The 19022-nt window shown below is 47.7% G+C and overlaps 1 protein-coding gene across 7 annotated transcripts in view; it reads left to right on the top strand.

The window, feature by feature from the left end:
* Window positions 1–19022, top strand: part of TACC1 (transforming acidic coiled-coil containing protein 1) — a 90493-nt gene that overhangs the window by 56984 nt on the left and 14487 nt on the right. For 4 of the 7 annotated variants that reach the window (XM_054017045.1, XM_054017046.1, XM_054017042.1 and 1 more), the window contains exons 4-7: window positions 396–431; window positions 5794–5854; window positions 6848–7055; window positions 12510–12565. In XM_054017045.1, the coding sequence (XP_053873020.1) occupies window positions 396–431; window positions 5794–5854; window positions 6848–7055; window positions 12510–12565 (361 nt within the window). The remainder of the gene's footprint in view (window positions 1–395; window positions 432–5793; window positions 5855–6847; window positions 7056–12509; window positions 12566–19022) is intronic. The other 3 variants (XM_054017043.1, XM_054017044.1, XM_054017041.1) reach the window with 3 other exon arrangements.

Genomic DNA, 19022 nt, shown 5'->3' with positions numbered 1-19022 from the left:
GACATCTTTTAGAAATATCTTGCAAGGAATCTATATGGATCTGTTAAACCCCAGCGCTCCTCTGTGTTTGACTCTGAAGTGGTTAAGAATTAGTAGACAATGGAATATCACTTAAAGTTTCAGGTTCCATCTCTTCTTTATTTAGGAGCAGAGTAAGCAGTTCCAGGCACCTGGGTCCCTGGGATTTTGGATTTTTGCATGAATGTTCATTTCTTCTCCAATAATAATAAACACTGAATTGGACTGTCACCTATCTGCATGCTCCTCCCCAAGAAAGAGAACTGTGCAACTCGTTACATTTATTCAAATGAGAGATAATATCCAGGTCGTTTCACATGCTTTTTTTTTTCTCCATCTGTCTGTCTCTCTTTCCTGTCTATTATTTGATGCATCAGGACTACTGAACAAGTGAAATTTCTCTGTTTTCTGTTGTAAGTACTCTCTTCTGTTTTCTTGATTTGTTTCTAATGTTTATTAGCATTCTCCAACCCCTCTTCTCTCCATGGCATGCAGGCTCCTTCCTACCTTTTGAGTTCCGTTGTCTGACTCGTGTTCACCTCTCTCAGACCTTATTTCATCAGACAGCTTAGCCTTGTGATGGACTGTGTGCAAAGAAATGAGAAAGGGAGACGGCGGTGGTACTGTAGGTGTGTGTCTGTGCTTGCTCCCATGGCATGTCAACTTCCAGTGTGTTTTGATGACATAGAAGTGTATGAAATCAATGTGTTGGTTAGGCCAGAGGTTCTCAATCTTTCCAGACAACTGTTCCCCTTTCAGGAGGCTGATTTTGCGTACCCCAAGGCTCACCTCACTTAAAAACAAAATCGTACATAAAAAACAAGTGTCACAGTGCACTATTACTGCAATGTTGCTTATTTTCTCATTTATACCATGTAATTATAAAATAGATCAATTGGAATATAAATATTGTACTTATGTTTCAGTGTATAGTATATAGAGCAGTATAAACAAGTCATTGTCGGTATGAAATTTTAGTTTGTACTGACTTTTCTAGTGCTTTTTATGTAGCCTGTTGTAAAACTAGGGAAATATCTAGATGAGTTGATGTACCCCCCGAGGTATGCGTACCCCTGGTTGAGAACCACTGGGTTAGGGGGATCTTCTGGATCCATACATTGTAGAGACAAATGTTGTTTTTGTCCTTCAGGTGATTCTCTCCCCTGGGGGGATGTCTCCCCACCTGACTAGCCTTTGTAAAGTAGTGAGGCAGGCAGCGTATACTGAAGGAATGGCTCCAAGGGCAGGAGACTGAATAGGATGATGGACAGAACGTGTTGAAATAGCTTCACAGAGGCTTTGCCGAGCCCAGGGACTCAAAAACCACAGAATCATAGAATATCAGGGTTGGAAGGGACCTCAGGAGGTCATCTAGTCCAACCCCCTGCTCAAAGCAGGACCAATCCCTAACAAAATCATCCCAGCCAGGGTTTTGTTAAGCCTAAGTTTCTTTTTCATAACTTCCTGTGGTAATGTCTTTAGGGCTTGGGGAGGGTTTACCTGGCTCAGTGCAGATCTCCTGCACAATAAAATAAACCACAATCTAGTGCAAAGAATAGCAATCTTCAACAAGGGAAGTATTAGCATTATGTATTTACTACTACTGGCCCTATCCAGTGATTGGCAAGGCAGGGTGGAGACCGAACGCTCTCAGTGCACAGATTGATGTTAGTTACTTGTACTGCAGTACCACCTACAGCCCAGACACGATCAGGGCTCTGTTGTGCTAGCTGCTGCACAGACACATTGTAAGAGACAGTCCCCGCCTCCGAGATTTTACCATCTAAATAGACGGGACAGACAAAGGGTAACAGGAGAAACAGAAAACACAAGTAACTGAAAGTCGTACAGCAGGTCGGTGGCAGAGCCGGGGATAAGGCCCAGGTTTCCTGCCTGCCAGGCCAGTGCCCTGTCTTGTTATCTTAGGGTTCAGTTAGAATATCAGGCAGCCTGTTCAGGAGCTGGCTGTGATGAATGACACCCCACACTGTCAGAGGAATGTGCCCTGAAGAGTCTGAGCTAGCTAGCTGGCATTTGGGCCCAGGCTTGCTGCGAGAGAGGAGAGAATCCTGCCTTTGATGGACTTAAACATTGACGGCACAAAACCATTCTGCTGGTTAATTCTGCTTAGTGTCTGGTCAGGGGCAGCTGTCTGCACTCCTCGTTTTCAGCTCTCACCTTGGGGCGACACCTTTTTGATTGTCTACTTATTTGAACTGAGCCCCTAAAGCCTGCTTAGAGCAGCCGGTTAGACTGAAACATGCTGGGGTATTGTCCCTCACCTGGCTAAGCCTCATCTGGACCCATCACAAAACTTTACAATAGTAAACTAGCGTGTGCCACCCAGCATGCATCAGCCCCCTACAGTAACATACCCGTGCGCTCAGCCTGCATGTGTGATCAGCCTGACCATAACAAACTAGGCACGTACGCCAGAGCACTTTGCATGAGCACCCCGGTCACAATGGACCAGTGAAATATTGCATGTTCTTGTAGGAAAGTATTTCCCCCCCAGCTGTGTTTTCCCCGGTGCTGTTGCTGTGGAAGTTCTGCGTTTTCCCCTGTGCTTTCCTGTAGTAAGGAGGAGAGCAGCAGAGATCGTCTGACACCAGGTTCTAGGGACCTTTTACTCTCCTGGAACAGGTGGACTCATCTTATTCGTGACTGTGTAACGCCGCCCATCATCCACTCTGGAGAGCAGCAGAGGCGATAGGATTCATGTAGGTTATGCTGGTAGATTTAGGGAAATTCAGAACTAGCTGGAACGGGAGACTTACCAGTACTTTATTTACATTATGTTACCCCATTTGTGCCTTTATTGTCTACGTAGTTCTCAGCTGGGGATGCCAGCAGTGAAAGGGTCAGTTACAGTATGTACAATACTGAACAATATTCAGCAAAACTGAATGCAAATGTTGGCATTTGCCTTCAGACTGAAAACTGACCAGGCTTTCTGTACTATTAGTGTTTTGTTTTTTAATCAGGACTAGGGATCTTCCTATTGTACATATTTTTAGGAATCCATTTACCAGGCATTTTCCTGAGCTGAATACAACCTTCTTTGCTTTAGTTTGAGTCCTAAGTACTGGCACCCAATACACTGTAGAAAGAGGGTATTTCATGGCCTGTAATCCCATATCCCTGTTGACTCTGGTAGCCTCAGGATTTGCTGATTGAAAGCCCAGGAGGTTACTGAAGCAGGTCACTTTATATTCATGCTCCAGGATTAGAACAATAGCAGAAGAGCACAAATGTGTCTAGCAGAGAGAAGCAAAACTCAGCTGGCTAGTGGGATGTGCGTAATAGCAACCTATGGCTGAGAGCAGCTTAGCCTGGTTCTTCTCCTTCCCCCGAGCTTGTGGATAGCATACCAAGGGATAGGGTACTCTGATCAGACTGGCTACCAGATGGTATGAGAAACCTCTCCCCAGCAAGTCGCATGGTGGCCCTTTTCTGTACCTAAGGAGAGAGCTATCTGCCACACCCCATTGGACCTGAGATTCAACTGTGTTAGAACCTTATGAAGAAAAGTGAAGTTGAGTGGGGTTTTGAGGCAGACACAGATGTGAATGTTAGCCTCCAAATCAGGTTCCCTCATGGGCCAGCATATGATGGATTTCATTGTGCTCTATTGGGGCACTAGTGATCCCTGCATGGAGCGTGTGCATGATGGAAAATGGGCAGAGGCACGAAAACAGAACAGGGCAATTTGAGAGTGAACTGAGGGGAGGAGAAGGGGATTATTATGGAGTAGGGCCTCAATGCAAATCTTTTCATACTTCACCATTGCAAAATTGCTGGTAAGGAGCATTGAGAAAGCAGGAGGCAATGAGCCTTCCTATAAATGTCTGTAATGGACCCTCACAAGATCTGTCTTCAGGAGCGGTGCCAGGGTTTTTGCCGCCCTTGGCGGCAGTGCTCCTACTCAGAGCGGCGGGGGTCCTTCTGCTCCACGTCTTTGGGGTGCTTCGGCAGTGGGTCCCGGAGCGAGTGAAGGACCTGCCACCGAAGCGCCCCGAAGACGCAGAGCGGAAGGACCCCCGCCGCTGAATTGCCACCGGGGATGGCAAAATGCCGCCCCCCAAATCCTGCTGCCCTAGGCGACCACCTAGGGTCGCCTAGTGGAAGCACCGGCCCTGTCTGTCTTAAGCTCAGCAAATGTTTGTCCTCTGGGGAACCAAAAACCAAGCTCTGGAACAGTAGGTTGCTAACTGAGGCAGTGAGGTGGTGGTGAAACTTTGCTCCCTGCCAAGATGGTGAAACGTGACTTCCAGTGCTGTGTGAGAGAGATGAATGCACTTGTGCATGTTATCCTGCTGCAAGGCAGGTGTCTCCATTTCCTCTTGTGCCCCAGAGACTCCTGCCTCCACATCCCTTGGTGCATGCTCCAGGTCCATGGGACATGGCCAGTCTGTTTTGCCAAATGCCAGAATGAGGATAGTGCCTCTCAGCCCTGCATGCTTGCCTGCGCAGTTCAGAGAGCCTGTGTTATTTTCTGCTGGATCCGGCCTTTGGAGCTCGGTGCTGTCTGCTAGATTTGTTTAACACATTGGTTGAAATGAATCGACACGGAGTCCAAGGAAAAACAGACCCTTAATCCAAGCAAAGCTCAATACAGGGCCTAAAGCAAGGATGCAACCTGGTGGGAAAGTGAAGCCACACTCGCTGATTGTGGCTGTGAGTGTAGATTGGGCAGAATGCAGCTACCCAGCTCCTCAGTGGGCTGACAACTGGGAACATGTACCAAGCTACCATACCCCACCCCCGTGCTATGGTCTCTCCACTGGTTCCTGGTCGGTCTGCTTCCAGAGTTAATTCAAGGCCTGGGCCATCAGTGTGTTAGGACCCAGATACGCCTATAACCACATCTCCATCCAGGACTTACTATGGACAGTGCAGCTTGCAAAACCCAGGACTAAATGCCTGAGAGCTGGAGATGGAGCATTCTCATTTGAGGGGATCCATGTCTGGAATGAGCCACAAGAATCGCTCAGAGTCACCCCGAGCTTAGCCTTCTTTAGGGCATGCTGCAGCACGCTTCTCTTTGAGACGTCGTTTTCACCGTCACTGGATAGATCATTAAAATACAAAGGAATGAAATGAGTCTGCCCTTCAAACCAAGCAGAGTGCACTACGACCAGGGAAGGGAGAAGAGCAGAAGACTCCATAAAGTCTGTCCGGGCCTGGCTGTGCAGATCTGACTTGCTAGGAAAGGCACGGTTACTATGGAAATGAGCGCTCTGCGGAACCGCAAGGTAGATAGAACAGAGTAACACACGGCTTCAGGAGACGTGCACTGGTGCTTGTGGAAGGTCTCTTTGTTGGAACGGTTCATCCTGCTGGAAGGCCAACATGCATGTTAAACCCCTGGATAATATCTCCAGATAAAGCTTTAGAGATTCAGGGCAATGACCTAGTAAGAGAAACCTTTCTTACCGAGCTTATTCTTGGTTGTAATCCTCTCCATCAGCAGGCAAGAGCTGACTGGAGATGCTTCCTCTGGGCTTTACCTTTGCAGAGGAATAAATATTCTGAAGAAAACAACGTTGGTTGGTTGGTTTGGGTTGTTTTTTTGTTTTGTTTTAAGAACTTGCTTTGCCGTAATATTTTCCAAATGAGTGCTTGGGCCTGTCCCATCAGCAGAGTGCAGTGCTACACTGGGGCTGCCCTTCATTTGCTTCAGCCTCTCTCTGCACATGCTTCTCCTTCCACCTGTCCTCCACCCGGTGAGAACAGCAAAGCTGGGTCTGAATCTGTCTCTCTTTCTTGTTGCAGGAGTGGCTGCAAGGTGAAGAAATATGAGATGCAATCCCTGGTCCTGGATGTTTGCACTCAGGTACATTTAAGCAAATGGCACTTACTTGTGTTCTTTGGAGGCCAGCAGGTGCTTGTGTGTGGGAAGTGAGCATGTTGAGAAGGAGGAGGACTTGCAATCCTGATTCGGGGCTGTCTTTCTGAATACTGTTCTGATGTAGTGGGGACATAATCATGAGAAGAGCTTGGAGGGTTTAGCTTTAAACTGATATTTACCTGTAACAATCCAGAACCAGCCAGCAGATGTCCCGGAAAACACTAGTTTGCACTACATCCCCCTTCTCCAATGAAAATCTCTCTCTACATTGCCAAATCCTGGGTTCTGGGAGGAGATGAACAACATGAGGAAGAGCTGGAAGAATCCATGATGGAGATGTTTTATGTGCAACTATCCGATAATCCTTCCCCTCCCTGCCCAGCTAAGTTTTTCAGCCAATAAATGAACCCATGGTCTCTACATTTCTTTGTAGTTCATAGGAGGGAACCAGGGCAATGCCTTGAAAATGTCTATAACAGGGTTTAAAAGAGAACTGAATAAATTCATGGAGGTTAAGTCCATTAATAGCTATTAGCCAGGATAGGTAAGGAAAGGTGTCCCTAGCCTCTGTTTGTCAGAGGATGGAGATGGAGGGCAGGAGAGAGATCACCTGATCATTACTTGTTAGGTTCACTCCCTCTGGGGCATCTGGCATTGGCCACTGTCGGTAGACAAGATATTGGGCTGGATGGACTTTTGGTCTGACCCAGTACGGCGGTTCTTATGTTCTTATGTCCCCTGTCCATTTCTGGGGCCGTGGTGAGGTGCCAAGTTTTGTGATCACACAGCTTACTGGATTTTGTCCATTCCTTTCTGCCATGTGTTTCTCTCTTCCAAAACCTTCCTGAGATGCTGATAGAAGCGTCTTGCCCACTTGATGAGTTTTCTTTTGTTTTCCATTGGCTGTTCTGATGATGCATTAGCTTGATCCCTATGGATTAGTTTAGCCCTGCTGAATTGCCTGCCTTGATCCCACAGGATGAAGGAGCATTGATCTCAAAAATCCCAGATGTTGCAAACTGTGATGGCCACGCTACTGATGAAGAGAAGCTGGCGTCTACATCCTCCAGTCAGAAACCATCCGGGCCAGAGGTGAAAGGTGAGCCAGAAGACGACCTGGAGTACTTTGAATGTTCCAATGTTCCCGTGTCTACCATAAATCATGCGTTTTCATCCTCAGAAGCAGGTATGGAAGCATATCTCTATTTATCTCTCTCTCTAACTCTATAGACATATACAGCATGTAGACTCAGAAATCCAAGTGACCTCTAAAATAACCTCTAACAGCAAACAGAGCCATGTGAGCAGCAGCACCCCGCATCTTATTTACATTAATTGGGCAGGAAGCTACAGTATATTCTAGTTAAAGGCTCCAATTGTTCATCTGTATTATTTACATTACGAAAAATCCGTGATTGTAGATTGTTTTTATATAGGCCCTTTTTAATTTAGTGCTGTACAGAAGCTCATGGCATTACATTAGAAAGTTCATCTCCATCGCCACTGACTGAAACTGGCTCAGACAATGGATGTACAGAATAAATCCAGGATCACAAACTGTCCCCTCTCTCACAACGCTAGTTCTCCTGCTGCCTTGCTGCTGCTGCAAAGTCCCCATCTAAGCCAGGAGTCGGTTCTGTCATGTGACTCCAATGGGGTAAAGTGGGGCCAACCTTTTATCAAGCTGCAAACCGGCTTGTGCTCTTTCAGAACAATCAAATGTGAATCAAAAATCAATTCCTGTGGGTGCTCTACTGCTTTTTTGACACCTGCCCAGTGTGAGTGTGGGGAGACTGAGAGTTGGTAATGTGTGGATCTACTAGATCATGTAGATCTGTATATTAAAGAGTCGTATAAATGAAAACTGTTCTGGATATGTGCCTGTAAGGACATTTGGATTTGCTAAGCAAGTTCTGTAGAAACCTTGTGGTGGTATTTTGTCTTCTATTGAATTTGCAGCTCCAGCCAATCCATTTTGAAATAATTAAAAGTCAGCAAGGGTGATGTTAAATCAATGTCAAAGTTACAGGTGAGAATGGCAAAAAACTGCCACACTGAAAATTTGCAGCCATCTCCTGGCCAGTTTTATTTCCTACACATTAATCATTTCTCCTGAAATGTGAGAAATAGCTGTAATAGTCTCTGTGGGCATATTTCCTGGAGGAGAGAATTCTTACTTCTCTCTACATGGGAGGTCACCGTTGATAATTAACTGAGCCACAAGTTGTTGAGTATTCCAGGGAAATAAAGGTTTCATGGTTTAAGGAGAAAAACTTTTATTTCACATATTTGTTCCTGTAGACTCACAGGGCCTGATTCCCCAGTGCCTTGCTCCTTGGGTAGCCATGTGTCACAGTGCAAAACTTACGTCTTTTCCATCATTCTGATTTGGTCGCATTCTGCGCTCACTTTGCACTGAGGGAAGAGATTGGCCACGGTGCAAGGCAATGCAGAATCAGGCCTACTAAAAATCTAGACAATAAAAAATAACAATAGACCAAGTGGAGAAAATGAACCAGAATTTGTAGCAGTGGAGAGTGGGCCCTTTCACTTCTTGCTTTCCGTCATAATTGTATTCTGATGATACATATGCTTTTGCCAGTCACATTCACAGAGCACCACAGTGTAATTTAGGAACATAGGGTTCATAAATTATATACTGGAGTCATGTAGAGTTGCAGGATATCCACAGACATCAGTTATTGGAGGAGACAGCTTTTATCTACTCTCTTCTGCTGCTGGTGAGAATAGAAAGGGACACATGAACCACTCTCTTGACAGATCATCGAGGCCAGTTGGTGTGAGGCTTATATTTGTGTTATTCAGAGTGGGGGGAACAGCTGTTGCTTGTCACCACCTGCAATATCAACAGCCTTTCATCCCAAATGATCCCTCCACTTTACAGAGATTATATATGTGTGAGTCATTGCAACCATCACTGAAATGCAGACACCTCTGAGGTGGAACGCAGCACCAGTAATTAACCCTATGGAATGAGTTTACCAAGGGTTGTGGTGGATTCTCTATCACTGGCATTTCTAAATCTAGACTGGATGTTTTTCTAAAAGCTGCTCTAGTTAGGAATGAATTTCGGGCCGTCCTATGGCCTGTGTTCTACAGGAACTCAGATTGGAGGGGCACAATGGGCTTCTCTGGCTGTAGAAAATATACGAACCTGTTTGGTAACACACAGGGAATGAAGGATCTTGCACCCAATCACTATTCAGCCTCACATTTGTTGCCGGTGGTTGTGCAAATCCAGATTGTGGAGCTGGAGAGTGGGGGAAAGATGGGGGAGGATCCTGTGCACATGCCAAACTGAGTGTGGTTCTGGAAAGGTCAGTGGCTGTGGTCAAGACCGCTCAGAGGCAGCCCCCTGGAGGACTGAAATTGCCCTTCCTCCTCTTGGTGTGTGACGATGTCTCCAAGGGGCAGCAGCAGCAGGGGAGAGTATGGGAGGCAGAGGCAGGGTGGGCACCTCCCGCCCTCCTCTAGGAAACCAACCAGCATTGCTACTCTAAGTGGTGATGGTGAAAAGGGGCCATCAGGGCAGCGTCTTGTCAAGGACAAAGGTGGGGAAAAACCCTACCCTTAAATGCTTATTTGGACAGAGCTGGCTTTGAGGCCAAAGCACAGTGAGAGGACGTGTGCCTTGGGGCACGGGAAGTCAGAGGAAACCCATGAACACACACCAGAGGCAAAATTTGTTCACGGCCGGTCCCAACTCCCAACTGCTCTATGTCTTTTTCAAATGTCCTACAGTCTCCCTACATTTACCAACAGTATGATGCAGATGGGGGTAAATTGGAAACTTGGGAGGTCCACTGAAAATACCTTAAAAAGCAACAGAGGGTCCGGTGGCACCTTTGAGACTAACAGAAGTACTGGGAGCATAAGCTTTCGTGGGTAAGAACCTCACTTCTTCAGATGCAAGTCATCTGAAGAAGTGAGGTTCTTACCCACGAAAGCTTATGCTCCCAATACTTCTGTTAGTCTCAAAGGTGCCACCGGACCCTCTGTTGCTTTTTACAGATTCAGACTAACGCGGCTACCCCTCTGATACTTGAAAATACCTTGTCACTGCCAAGGTCAGGAGCCAGCAGCCGAGGGGAGTGATGTGAATGGCACCTGTCAAGGACAAAGGCACATTGCGGCATGGCCACAAAAGCGTTGTTCCCCACTTTGCTCTGAGTGCAGCAGAAGGGAAGCCCTGCAGGGTGGGTATCGCTGAATCAGCAAGCCCACCGCTTCACTGCCGCTCTTGTTCTTGGGTGCCCCTGTGGGGAGCGGGCCAGTGATTTTCATTTGGAGGGGAAGAGTCCCCACTCCCTTGATTGAACTTGCGTGGATCCCTTTATCCTCACGCCCATCGAGCATATGGACACCAGCCCTGTACAGAGATGCCAAGGGCTGGCTGTCCTTAAGAGTGAGGGTCAAGGCCAAAGAGAGACACTTTCCAGGAAGTGTGCTAGGTCATTGCTTAAGACAGGGTCTCTTGTCTTTGCTCCTTGGTGACATCCAATAGTCCAGGTGTTTAACCCAGCCAGCACTTAATAGTTTTAAAATGTATACTGCTAAATATTGCATAGGAAACGCTTCATTGTCCTAAGCAACAGAGAGTCCTGTGGCACCTTTAAGACTAACAGATGTATTGGAGCATAAGCTTTCGTGGGTGAATACCCACTTCGTCAATACCTTGTGTCTGACGAAGCGGGTATTCACCCACGAAAGCTTATGCTCCAATACATCTGTTAGTCTTAAAGGTGCCACAGGACTCTCTGTTGCTTTTTACAGATCCAGACTAACACGGCTACCCCTCTAATACTTCATTGTCCTAATTCACACTAAAGGCTAGGGCATGTGAGAATTCTATATGCAGTGCAAACTGGTGGATTTTAATCAAAACGATTGTTTGGAACAAAAACTTGGGTGGTTGGAGATCACCGAGGATGTGAATTTGCTCAGTGCAGTTTAAATTTGGAACTGTATTTTGCAGAACCCGCAAACTTTTGATCAAATCCTACTTGTTTTTTGGGCAAATTCATATTTTTTTGACAGTCCAATATTCACACAAACAACTCCCCCTTCCCCCGCATAGCCTCCTCTGTCCTCTCTCACACCTATCGCACAAGGGCCTGTAATCTCCATGGTTACTGCAGTACACAAGCTTGGGAAGCATCTTTCCAAGCTTACTGTTGTCTCTTGCAGTGCCTGAGTAAAAATATTTTTAATCTCTATATTTTTACTTAAAATGAGTGTGATAAGCTTAGGAGTGTGTGTGAGAGTGAGAGTGCGTGCTAGGGAGTGAGTCTCACACCCAATGAATGAGACTTGCACCACCTTGCCTCCCACAGGACCTCTCTACAGATTGGCCTGCAAAGGATGCTGAATGAGTGAAGCAGCTCATCCCTTCTAAGCTCCATCACGTGATGGGTTTCCCCTTAACTCTGATCTCCTTTGTGCCCATCCATTACTCCTGTCTTGAGCCCCAGGGCTGGAGCAAGACCTCTGTGCCTGCCCCAGAGCTCTCAGGGTGGGCAGTTGCCACTATGCTGTAGGGACTATTATCCTGTAGGGACTATTAATTCTAATAATATCTTCGAACCATCCCTGACAGGAACCGGTTGGACAAACACCTTCCAGGATAGATAACACTTGGTCCTGCCTCAGTGCAGGGAACTGGACTAGATGACCTATCGAGCTCCCTTCCAGCCCTACAATTCTGAGATTCTATGTTACATTGATATGACACTTCCCAAGCCAAAAAGAACACCCCAAAGTTTACAGAGTACATGGATAATGACCATGACTGTAGACACTCAAATAAATCCTGTTAGAAAACAGGAAAAGCTTGAGCTCTCATCTTCATGTGCATTTGTACAGCACCTAGCGCGGCTTATCTGGGGAGTTGTATGGCCCCCTCACCATAGTATCTGAGCGTCTCCTGGTCATTAATGGCTTGTATCCCCACAGCTCGAATGTGGTAGGGAGGTATCATTCATCCCCATTGTACGGATGGGGAACTGAGGCACAGGATAGAATTGATTTGCCCAAGGTGAGGAGCTGGACTTGGGTCTCCTGAGTTTCAATCCAGCAGCCTCACCCCTAGCCCATCATTCCTGCTCTGGGCTCTGATCCTCCCTGGGGTCCCTGTTCAATGTCAGTATGGTTTAGCACCCCTACCTACACAGAGCTGCTACATTGTCTTCCGCATACTTTGCCAGCTCCTTTGGAAAGCAGGTGCTGGTATCATAGAATCATAGAATATTAGGGTTGGAAGGGACCTCAGGAGGTCATCTAGTCCAACCCCCTGCTCAAAGCAGGACCAATCCCCAACTAAATCATCCCAGCCAGGGCTTTGTCAAACCTGACCTTAAAAGCCTAAAAAATCTGCTCCTTTGCTGCTGTCAGGGTTCCCCCCTGGGTGGGCATGTCCCTGTGTGTGAGAAAACAGGCCATGTGCTGACCCAAAATAAAACTGTCCATCTGTGTAAGGACAGTAACCCCACAGAGCCTGGAATCTTGAGCCTCGGGGAACTGTAAGAGATGGCCTTAAACTCTTCTATTCCAGGAAGTCTCTTTGCTGGGGTGACAGTCATGCTCTCAAGGCGGCTGTAACACCTTGTGCCCTGTGTTTTAGGGTTTGAAAAAGAGACATCCAAACAGAAGGAGAAGGATGGGCCCAGCAGCACCCAGGTAAGTGCAGCTTCACCTTTACTCTGACCTCCTGTGGCTTCTCCTGTGCCAGTGACTCCCCCGTGAAACACCGTGATTCACTACGGGCCTGATTCTTCAGCCCTTACTCACATTCCTTGACTTGAACAGGGCTGTTTGCATGAGAAAGAAGTGCTCTTTGTGAGTAAGAGCTGGCCTCTGCCAGCATATTGAGACACTTGCAGGCACAGTGAAAAGAGGGAGACTATGCTGAATATACTAAGTGATCGCCCCAAATCCCTGCTCTCTGACCGCTAATATCCCACATTCCCTGATACAGGCCTGACTCCTCCAGGGCGCTGCAGAAATGGCCAAGTGGGCTCTGGATCAGCCTCACAGTGGTGGGCAGTCTTTCTGAAAGCACCTCAGGAGAAAGCTGCTTTGGGAGCTAATGTATTTAAAATTGTGAACTGGGGATTTAACCAATCCTGATTTCACAGCAGCCCCTGAAGTGCACTCTAGAGAGAGGCCTTCCTTCTGTGCGTGCAGCCCAAAGCTTTGTCCAGGCAGGCAGATGGGATGGTGCTGGAATAGGCTGATGGGCAGGGAAAGGCAGGGGCACATGAACTGTCGGCAGAGAGGATGGTACTTTGTACACCCAGGAGTCCCATGAGGAATCAGGACAGGTGGGAGTGTGTGAGTCACACGTGGTCAGGAGTGAGTGATGGACAAGTGAATGTTTGTGATCCCCAGAGTCAGATGGGCAGTGGAGACATACGCAGATGCTGTCAGAGCATTTTTAAGATGCCCAGATATGAAGCTTTACAGCCTGAATGAAGTGGAAGAGGAGAAGTTGGGGGATAGAGCCCAGACCAGTGACAAGGGAGAGTCTTGTCCCCATCACGTGGCATCCTGTGGTAGCCGCTGGTGAAAAGCAGGCAGTGCAGCCCGATAGCTGCAGTAACTCTCCCCAGAGACAGACGGTGGCTGTGAGGTGCTGGCAGTGACAGCTGCTGCGTTTGCCTGCAGACCGTCTCTGTGTCCTTGCCAGCTGCCTTCCCATTGCCATGTGCTTGGGGAAATTGGCATGTGGTATCATTGTCGGAGAAAAACACAGTTCTCACTTTTTGTTTGGGTACAGCAAGTCAGATGCTTTATTTTCTCTCTATCAATTGCATAGAGGGAGAGAGCTAAACAGGTCTCTCAACAGGTAAACAATTACAGCAAGCATGTATACCTTTTGTTACAGACAATAATGAGCAACAGCTGCATTTTGTTTATACGTAGGTCATTCTGATATCTTGTTTTGCTCACTACTGTAGACTCTTAGTCTACAGTCCATATTATCTACACAAGGTCGCAACAACTTCTCACACAATTCTTTCCCACTCGCCTCACACATTCCTCGCTTCTACAAATCTCGCGTTATTAGGGTTACAGTTAGCCTGACTCTTGCTAACGAACTGTCATGCATTGCATCCCCTTCCTGTCAGTTCTTTCTCTGCTTCCACAACCCCCCCTTTTGTACTACTAGTACAACAAACATTCTCAAATCTTTGTGTAATCCCCTTGCAACATGAATTGGATTCATGTGGCAAGAGACTCTTTTGAAAGCTGGTGGGACGCTGCCGGCGGTGCCCATCAATGCACAGCAAGTCTGCTGTCCCCATGGGCTGCATGCACGGCTCCCTCTGCTGGGCGATGCATGGCGCTGAAGTGGTCGTGGGTAGCGTGCCGCTGCAGTGTCTGCTGCTGGGACTGATGGGGATGGGAGAAGAGAGAAAAAGAGAGAAACAGAAAACACAGACTGGTGGAGTGAATAAAAATCCGGTGCCTCTCTGGAACCAATCACAGTGAATAGCGATGGGGAAGTGAGCTCTCACACTCTATAGGAAAGGGCCCCAAATTCTGCTTCTGGAAGCCAGCTTGATCGCTCCCAGGATGGTGTCCACTGAGGAGGAGATAAAACAGCCCTGGTGATCGAGAGAGCACTGCTGCTGCCAGTGCAACTCCGTGTACTCCCATCAGTCGCTCTGTGTCCTGCTATCTCAGCCTCGTGCACTGCTGGGAGCCAGGCAGCAGTGTCGGAGTAGCTGTGACCGGTGTGTAGATAAAATCCCTTCCCTACTGCGACAGAGCTGTGGACAAGGGGACATGCTACGCCAGCTCAGCTCCACGCGGCTGGAACAGCTAAGAGAGGAAGGTGGCAGGCAGATGACAATGAGATTAACCCCAGCAGCCAGCTCAGCTTCCCTGGGACAGATTTCACTATCCTAAGCCTCCGAAGGACATTAGTAAAGCAAACCAAGGGGAAAGTACTTGCTTTCTGTGGGGATTCCCAGCTCAGGTCTCCAGAGCCTTGCAGCTGTTCTAACGGTTCAGTGTAATGCATTAGTTGCTACAGGGAGGCTCTGGGGTGGACATGGGCATGCAGGGCTCAGGCGGGTATTGGGCCACATTAGAGGGAGACCCTCTGCTCAGTCAGACAAGTCATGGTCAGTGTCCAGGGCAGTTTGTTTCTTCCTTGGAACTGGGAGCTTGGCAGGAAGTGGGAGCGGCTGATTTGGGGAGCGGGAAACATGGGGGATTGTTACTTGCCGAGTACTCAGGAGTATGTGCCCTAGTGTAGGGTGTCATCAGGAAGTCTCCAAGCTATGCCCAGAGCTGTTACTCCCAAGGAGCTCCTCTCTTGGTGCACTGCGTGGCCATGGGCAGGGGTTGCATTAAAGAGATTTTTCCAATTGCACCAGCTTGGGATCTCAGAGCATTTGTGCTGAGAGCAGCTGATGCTCCCATTACTTTGCTGTGTTCACTCACCTGCCGCTGTGCTGCATAATAAGAACTTTCACCTTCACTAACCAAACAAGATTCTGCATCTGACTTGGGACTGAAAAACACTAGAACTTACTGCTCAGAGAAAGGCTGTTTTTCATTTACAAAACGCTGCACAAACTTTGACTAACTCCTCGATATAATGCTGTGGCCAAGCAGATAACTGGGAAGGGAGTGTAGCTGGGATTAGTGGTATAAAATTAAGAAAGGGACATTTTAGGAGACTAGCTATCAGGAAAGATTTTCTAACAGTGAGATCTGTCAGGCTGTGGAGGAATCTCCCAAGAGAAGGGATTGGAGATGTTTAAAGCTAGATTGGCTGCAACAGTGGAGAATAAACCCCTCGGGGTGCAGTATATGAGGCCTTTTCTAAATGATTTTAGTGTATCATAGAATAGAATCATAGAATATCAGAGTTGGAAGGGACCTCAAGAGGTCATCTAGTCCAACCCCCTGCTCAAAGCAGGACCAATTCCCAGCTAAATCATCCCAGCCAGGGCTTTGTCAAGCCGGGCCTTAAAAACCTCCAAGGAAGGAGACTCCACCACCTCCCTAGGTAACGCATTCCAGTGTTTCACCACCCTCCTAGTGAAATAGTTTTTCCTGATATCCAACCTGGACCTCCCCCGCCGCAACTTGAGACCATTGCTCCTTGTTCTGTCATCTGCCACCACTGAGAACAGCCGAGCTCCATCCTCTTTGGAACCCCCCTTCAGGTAGTTGAAGGCTGCTATCAAATCCCCCCTCATTCTTCTCTTCTGGAGACTAAACAATCCCAGTTCTCTCAGCCTCTCCTCATAAGTCATGTGCTCCAGACCCCTAATCATTTTTGTTGCCCTCCGCTGGACTCTTTCCAATTTTTCCACATCCTTCTTGTAGTGTGGGGCCCAAAACTGGACACAGTATTCCAGATGAGGCCTCACCAATGTCGAATAAAGGGGAACGATCACGTTCCTCGATCTGCTGGCAATGCCCCTACTTATACAGCCCAAAATGCCGTTAGCCTTCTTGGCAACAAGAGCACACTGTTGACTCATATCCAGCTTCTCGTCCACTGTGACCCCTAGGTCCTTTTCAGCAGAACTGCTACCTAGCCATTCGGTCCCTAGTCTGTAGCAGTGCATGGGATTCTTCCGTCCTAAGTGCAGGACTCTGCACTTGTCCTTGTTGAACCTCATCAGTTTTTTTTCTGCCCAATCCTCTAATTTGTCTAGGTCCCTCTGTATCCGATCCCTACTCTCTAGTGTATCTACCACGCCTCCTAGTTTAGTGTCATCTGCAAACTTGCTGAGAGTGCAGTCCACACCATCCTCCAGATCATTAATAAAGATATTAAAACCGGCCCCAGGACCGACCCTTGGGGCACTCCACTTGAAACCGGCTGCCAACTAGACATGGAGCCATTGATCACTACCCGTTGAGCCCGACGATCTAGCCAGCTTTCTATCCACCTTACAGTCCATTCATCCAGCCCATACTTCTTTAACTTGGTGGCAAGAATACTGTGGGAGACAGTATCAAAAGCTTTGCTAAAGTCAAGAAATATCACATCCACTGCTTTCCCCTCATCCACAGAGCCAGTTATCTCATCATAGAAGGCAATTAGGTTAGTCAGGCACGACTTCCCCTTCGTGAATCCATGCTGACTGTTCCTGATCACTTTCCTCTCCTCTAAATGTTTCATAATTGATTCCTTGAGGACCTGCTCCATGATTTTTCCAGGGACTGAGGTGAGGCTGACTGGCCTGTAGTTCCCCGGATCCTCCTTCTTCCCTTTTTTAAAGATGGGCACTACATTAGCCTTTTTCCAGTCATCTGGGACCTCCCCCGATCGCCATGAGTTTTCAAAAATAATGGCTAATGGCTCTGCAATCTCACCCGCCAACTCCTTTAGCACCCTCGGATGCAGCGCATCCGGCCCCATGGACTTGTGCACGTCCAGTTTTTCTAAATAGTCCCGAACCACTTCTTTCTCCACAGAGGGCTGGTCACCTTCTCCCCATGCTGTACTGCCCAGTGCAGCAATCTGGGAGCTGACCTTGTGCGTGAAGACAGAGGCAAAAAAATCATTGAGTACATTAGCTTTTTCCACATCCTCGGTCACTAGGTTGCCTCCCTCATTCAGTAAGGGGCCCACACTTTCCTTGATTTTCTTCTTGTTGCTAACATACCTGAAGAAACCCTTCTTGTTACTCTTAACATCTCTTGCTAACTGCAACTCCAAGTGTGATTTGGCCTTCCTGATTTCACTCCTGCACGCCTGAGCAATATTTTTATACTCCTCCCTGGTCATTTGTCCAATCTTCCACTTTTTATAAGCCTCTTTTTTGCGTTTAAGATCAGCAAGGATTTCACTGTTTAGCCAAGCTGGTCGCCTGCCATATTTACTATTCTTTCTACACATCGGAATGGTTTGTTCCTGCAACCTCAATAAGGATTCTTTAAAATACAGCCAGCTCTCCTGGACCCCTTTGCCCTTCATGTTATTCTCCCAGGGGATCCTGCCCATCTGTTCCCTGAGGGAGTCAAAGTCTGCTTTAGTGTTGTGATTTCCTTGCAGATTCAAGTAAGAGGAGATGGGTTCTGAGTGGAGAAGTCCCAAGGTAGAGCACCTGTGACTTTGCTCATTAGTAAGAGTAGCAGGGGAAATCTGTGAAAGGTGCATTGATATCCAGATCAGGGTATTAGATTGTGAAGTTCTCCCGGGCAGGAGAGACTCTTGGTTTTCATGGGGTGTGTCCCGGATGAGGCTGCTTTGAGTAGTTGGTCAGAGAATATGCAGCAAGCGTTCCAGAGAACACCGACTGTAATGGCCCTATCTGATGACCTCCTGCTCTAAGGAAGCGTGTTAAATACCCCGCTGGACCAGTTGCTCCAAGAGGAGATTGCTGCTGCAGCACATGCTAATACAGAGGGAAGGGGACGGTGATCTGTCTCCAATCAGGGAGGCAATGATTGGAGCCTGTCTGCACAGGGGTGTCAGCTAGATGGCTGCTCTGCGGAGACAGATAATCGACACTGCTTCCTGCATGAAGGCTGTCTGACCCTACAACCACTTGTGAAGCCCAGCAAAATAACCCAGGCTGTGCAAACCTCTATACAACTGCTGCCGGCTGTAGCGAATCCCCCATTAAATGGGAGGTGACTGGCACGGGATCCGCTGTCTCCTGCAGGCCCTGACATAGGCTGCTGCAATTAACAACACTTAGCAAAGCTCACGTGCACGGGGCATGTAGCAAAGGGAGTGTGATGATATTGTGGGATCTGGCTCTGGCAACATCTTCATTAGAAACTGTCTGATATAGGTCCTGGGAAATGGGTTTTCTGCCATTTCTACGTTTGGTTTAAATCTAGCATCCTATTCAGGCCTCAAAGTTTATTGGATTTCTAAAGGGTGGTAGCCTAGAGACAGAGGCCAGGCTGACCTGGAAGGGACTCAAACCTTTGCCCATCAGATGCATTAGCAAGAGACTTCCCTTAGGGCCTGTTTTCGCTTCACTGTGCACACATCCTGTGAGCTCCTGCTCCTCCTAGAGCATGCATCAAACCCCTCACTCTGCAATGGAAGCGTGTGCCCGTATGCCAGTCTGACAGCTGCATTTTCAAGTGACTTTGGAGGGAACCACTCATCCAGCCTCAACAGACAATGGGACCTGAAGGGGACAGG

The sequence above is a fragment of the Malaclemys terrapin genome, chromosome 2 (genome assembly GCF_027887155.1).
Source record: "Malaclemys terrapin pileata isolate rMalTer1 chromosome 2, rMalTer1.hap1, whole genome shotgun sequence".
In the NCBI taxonomy this organism is placed as follows: Eukaryota; Metazoa; Chordata; order Testudines; family Emydidae; genus Malaclemys; species Malaclemys terrapin.
Note: the sequence above shows the minus strand (reverse complement) of the source record. Positions and strands in the feature narration are given on the sequence as shown.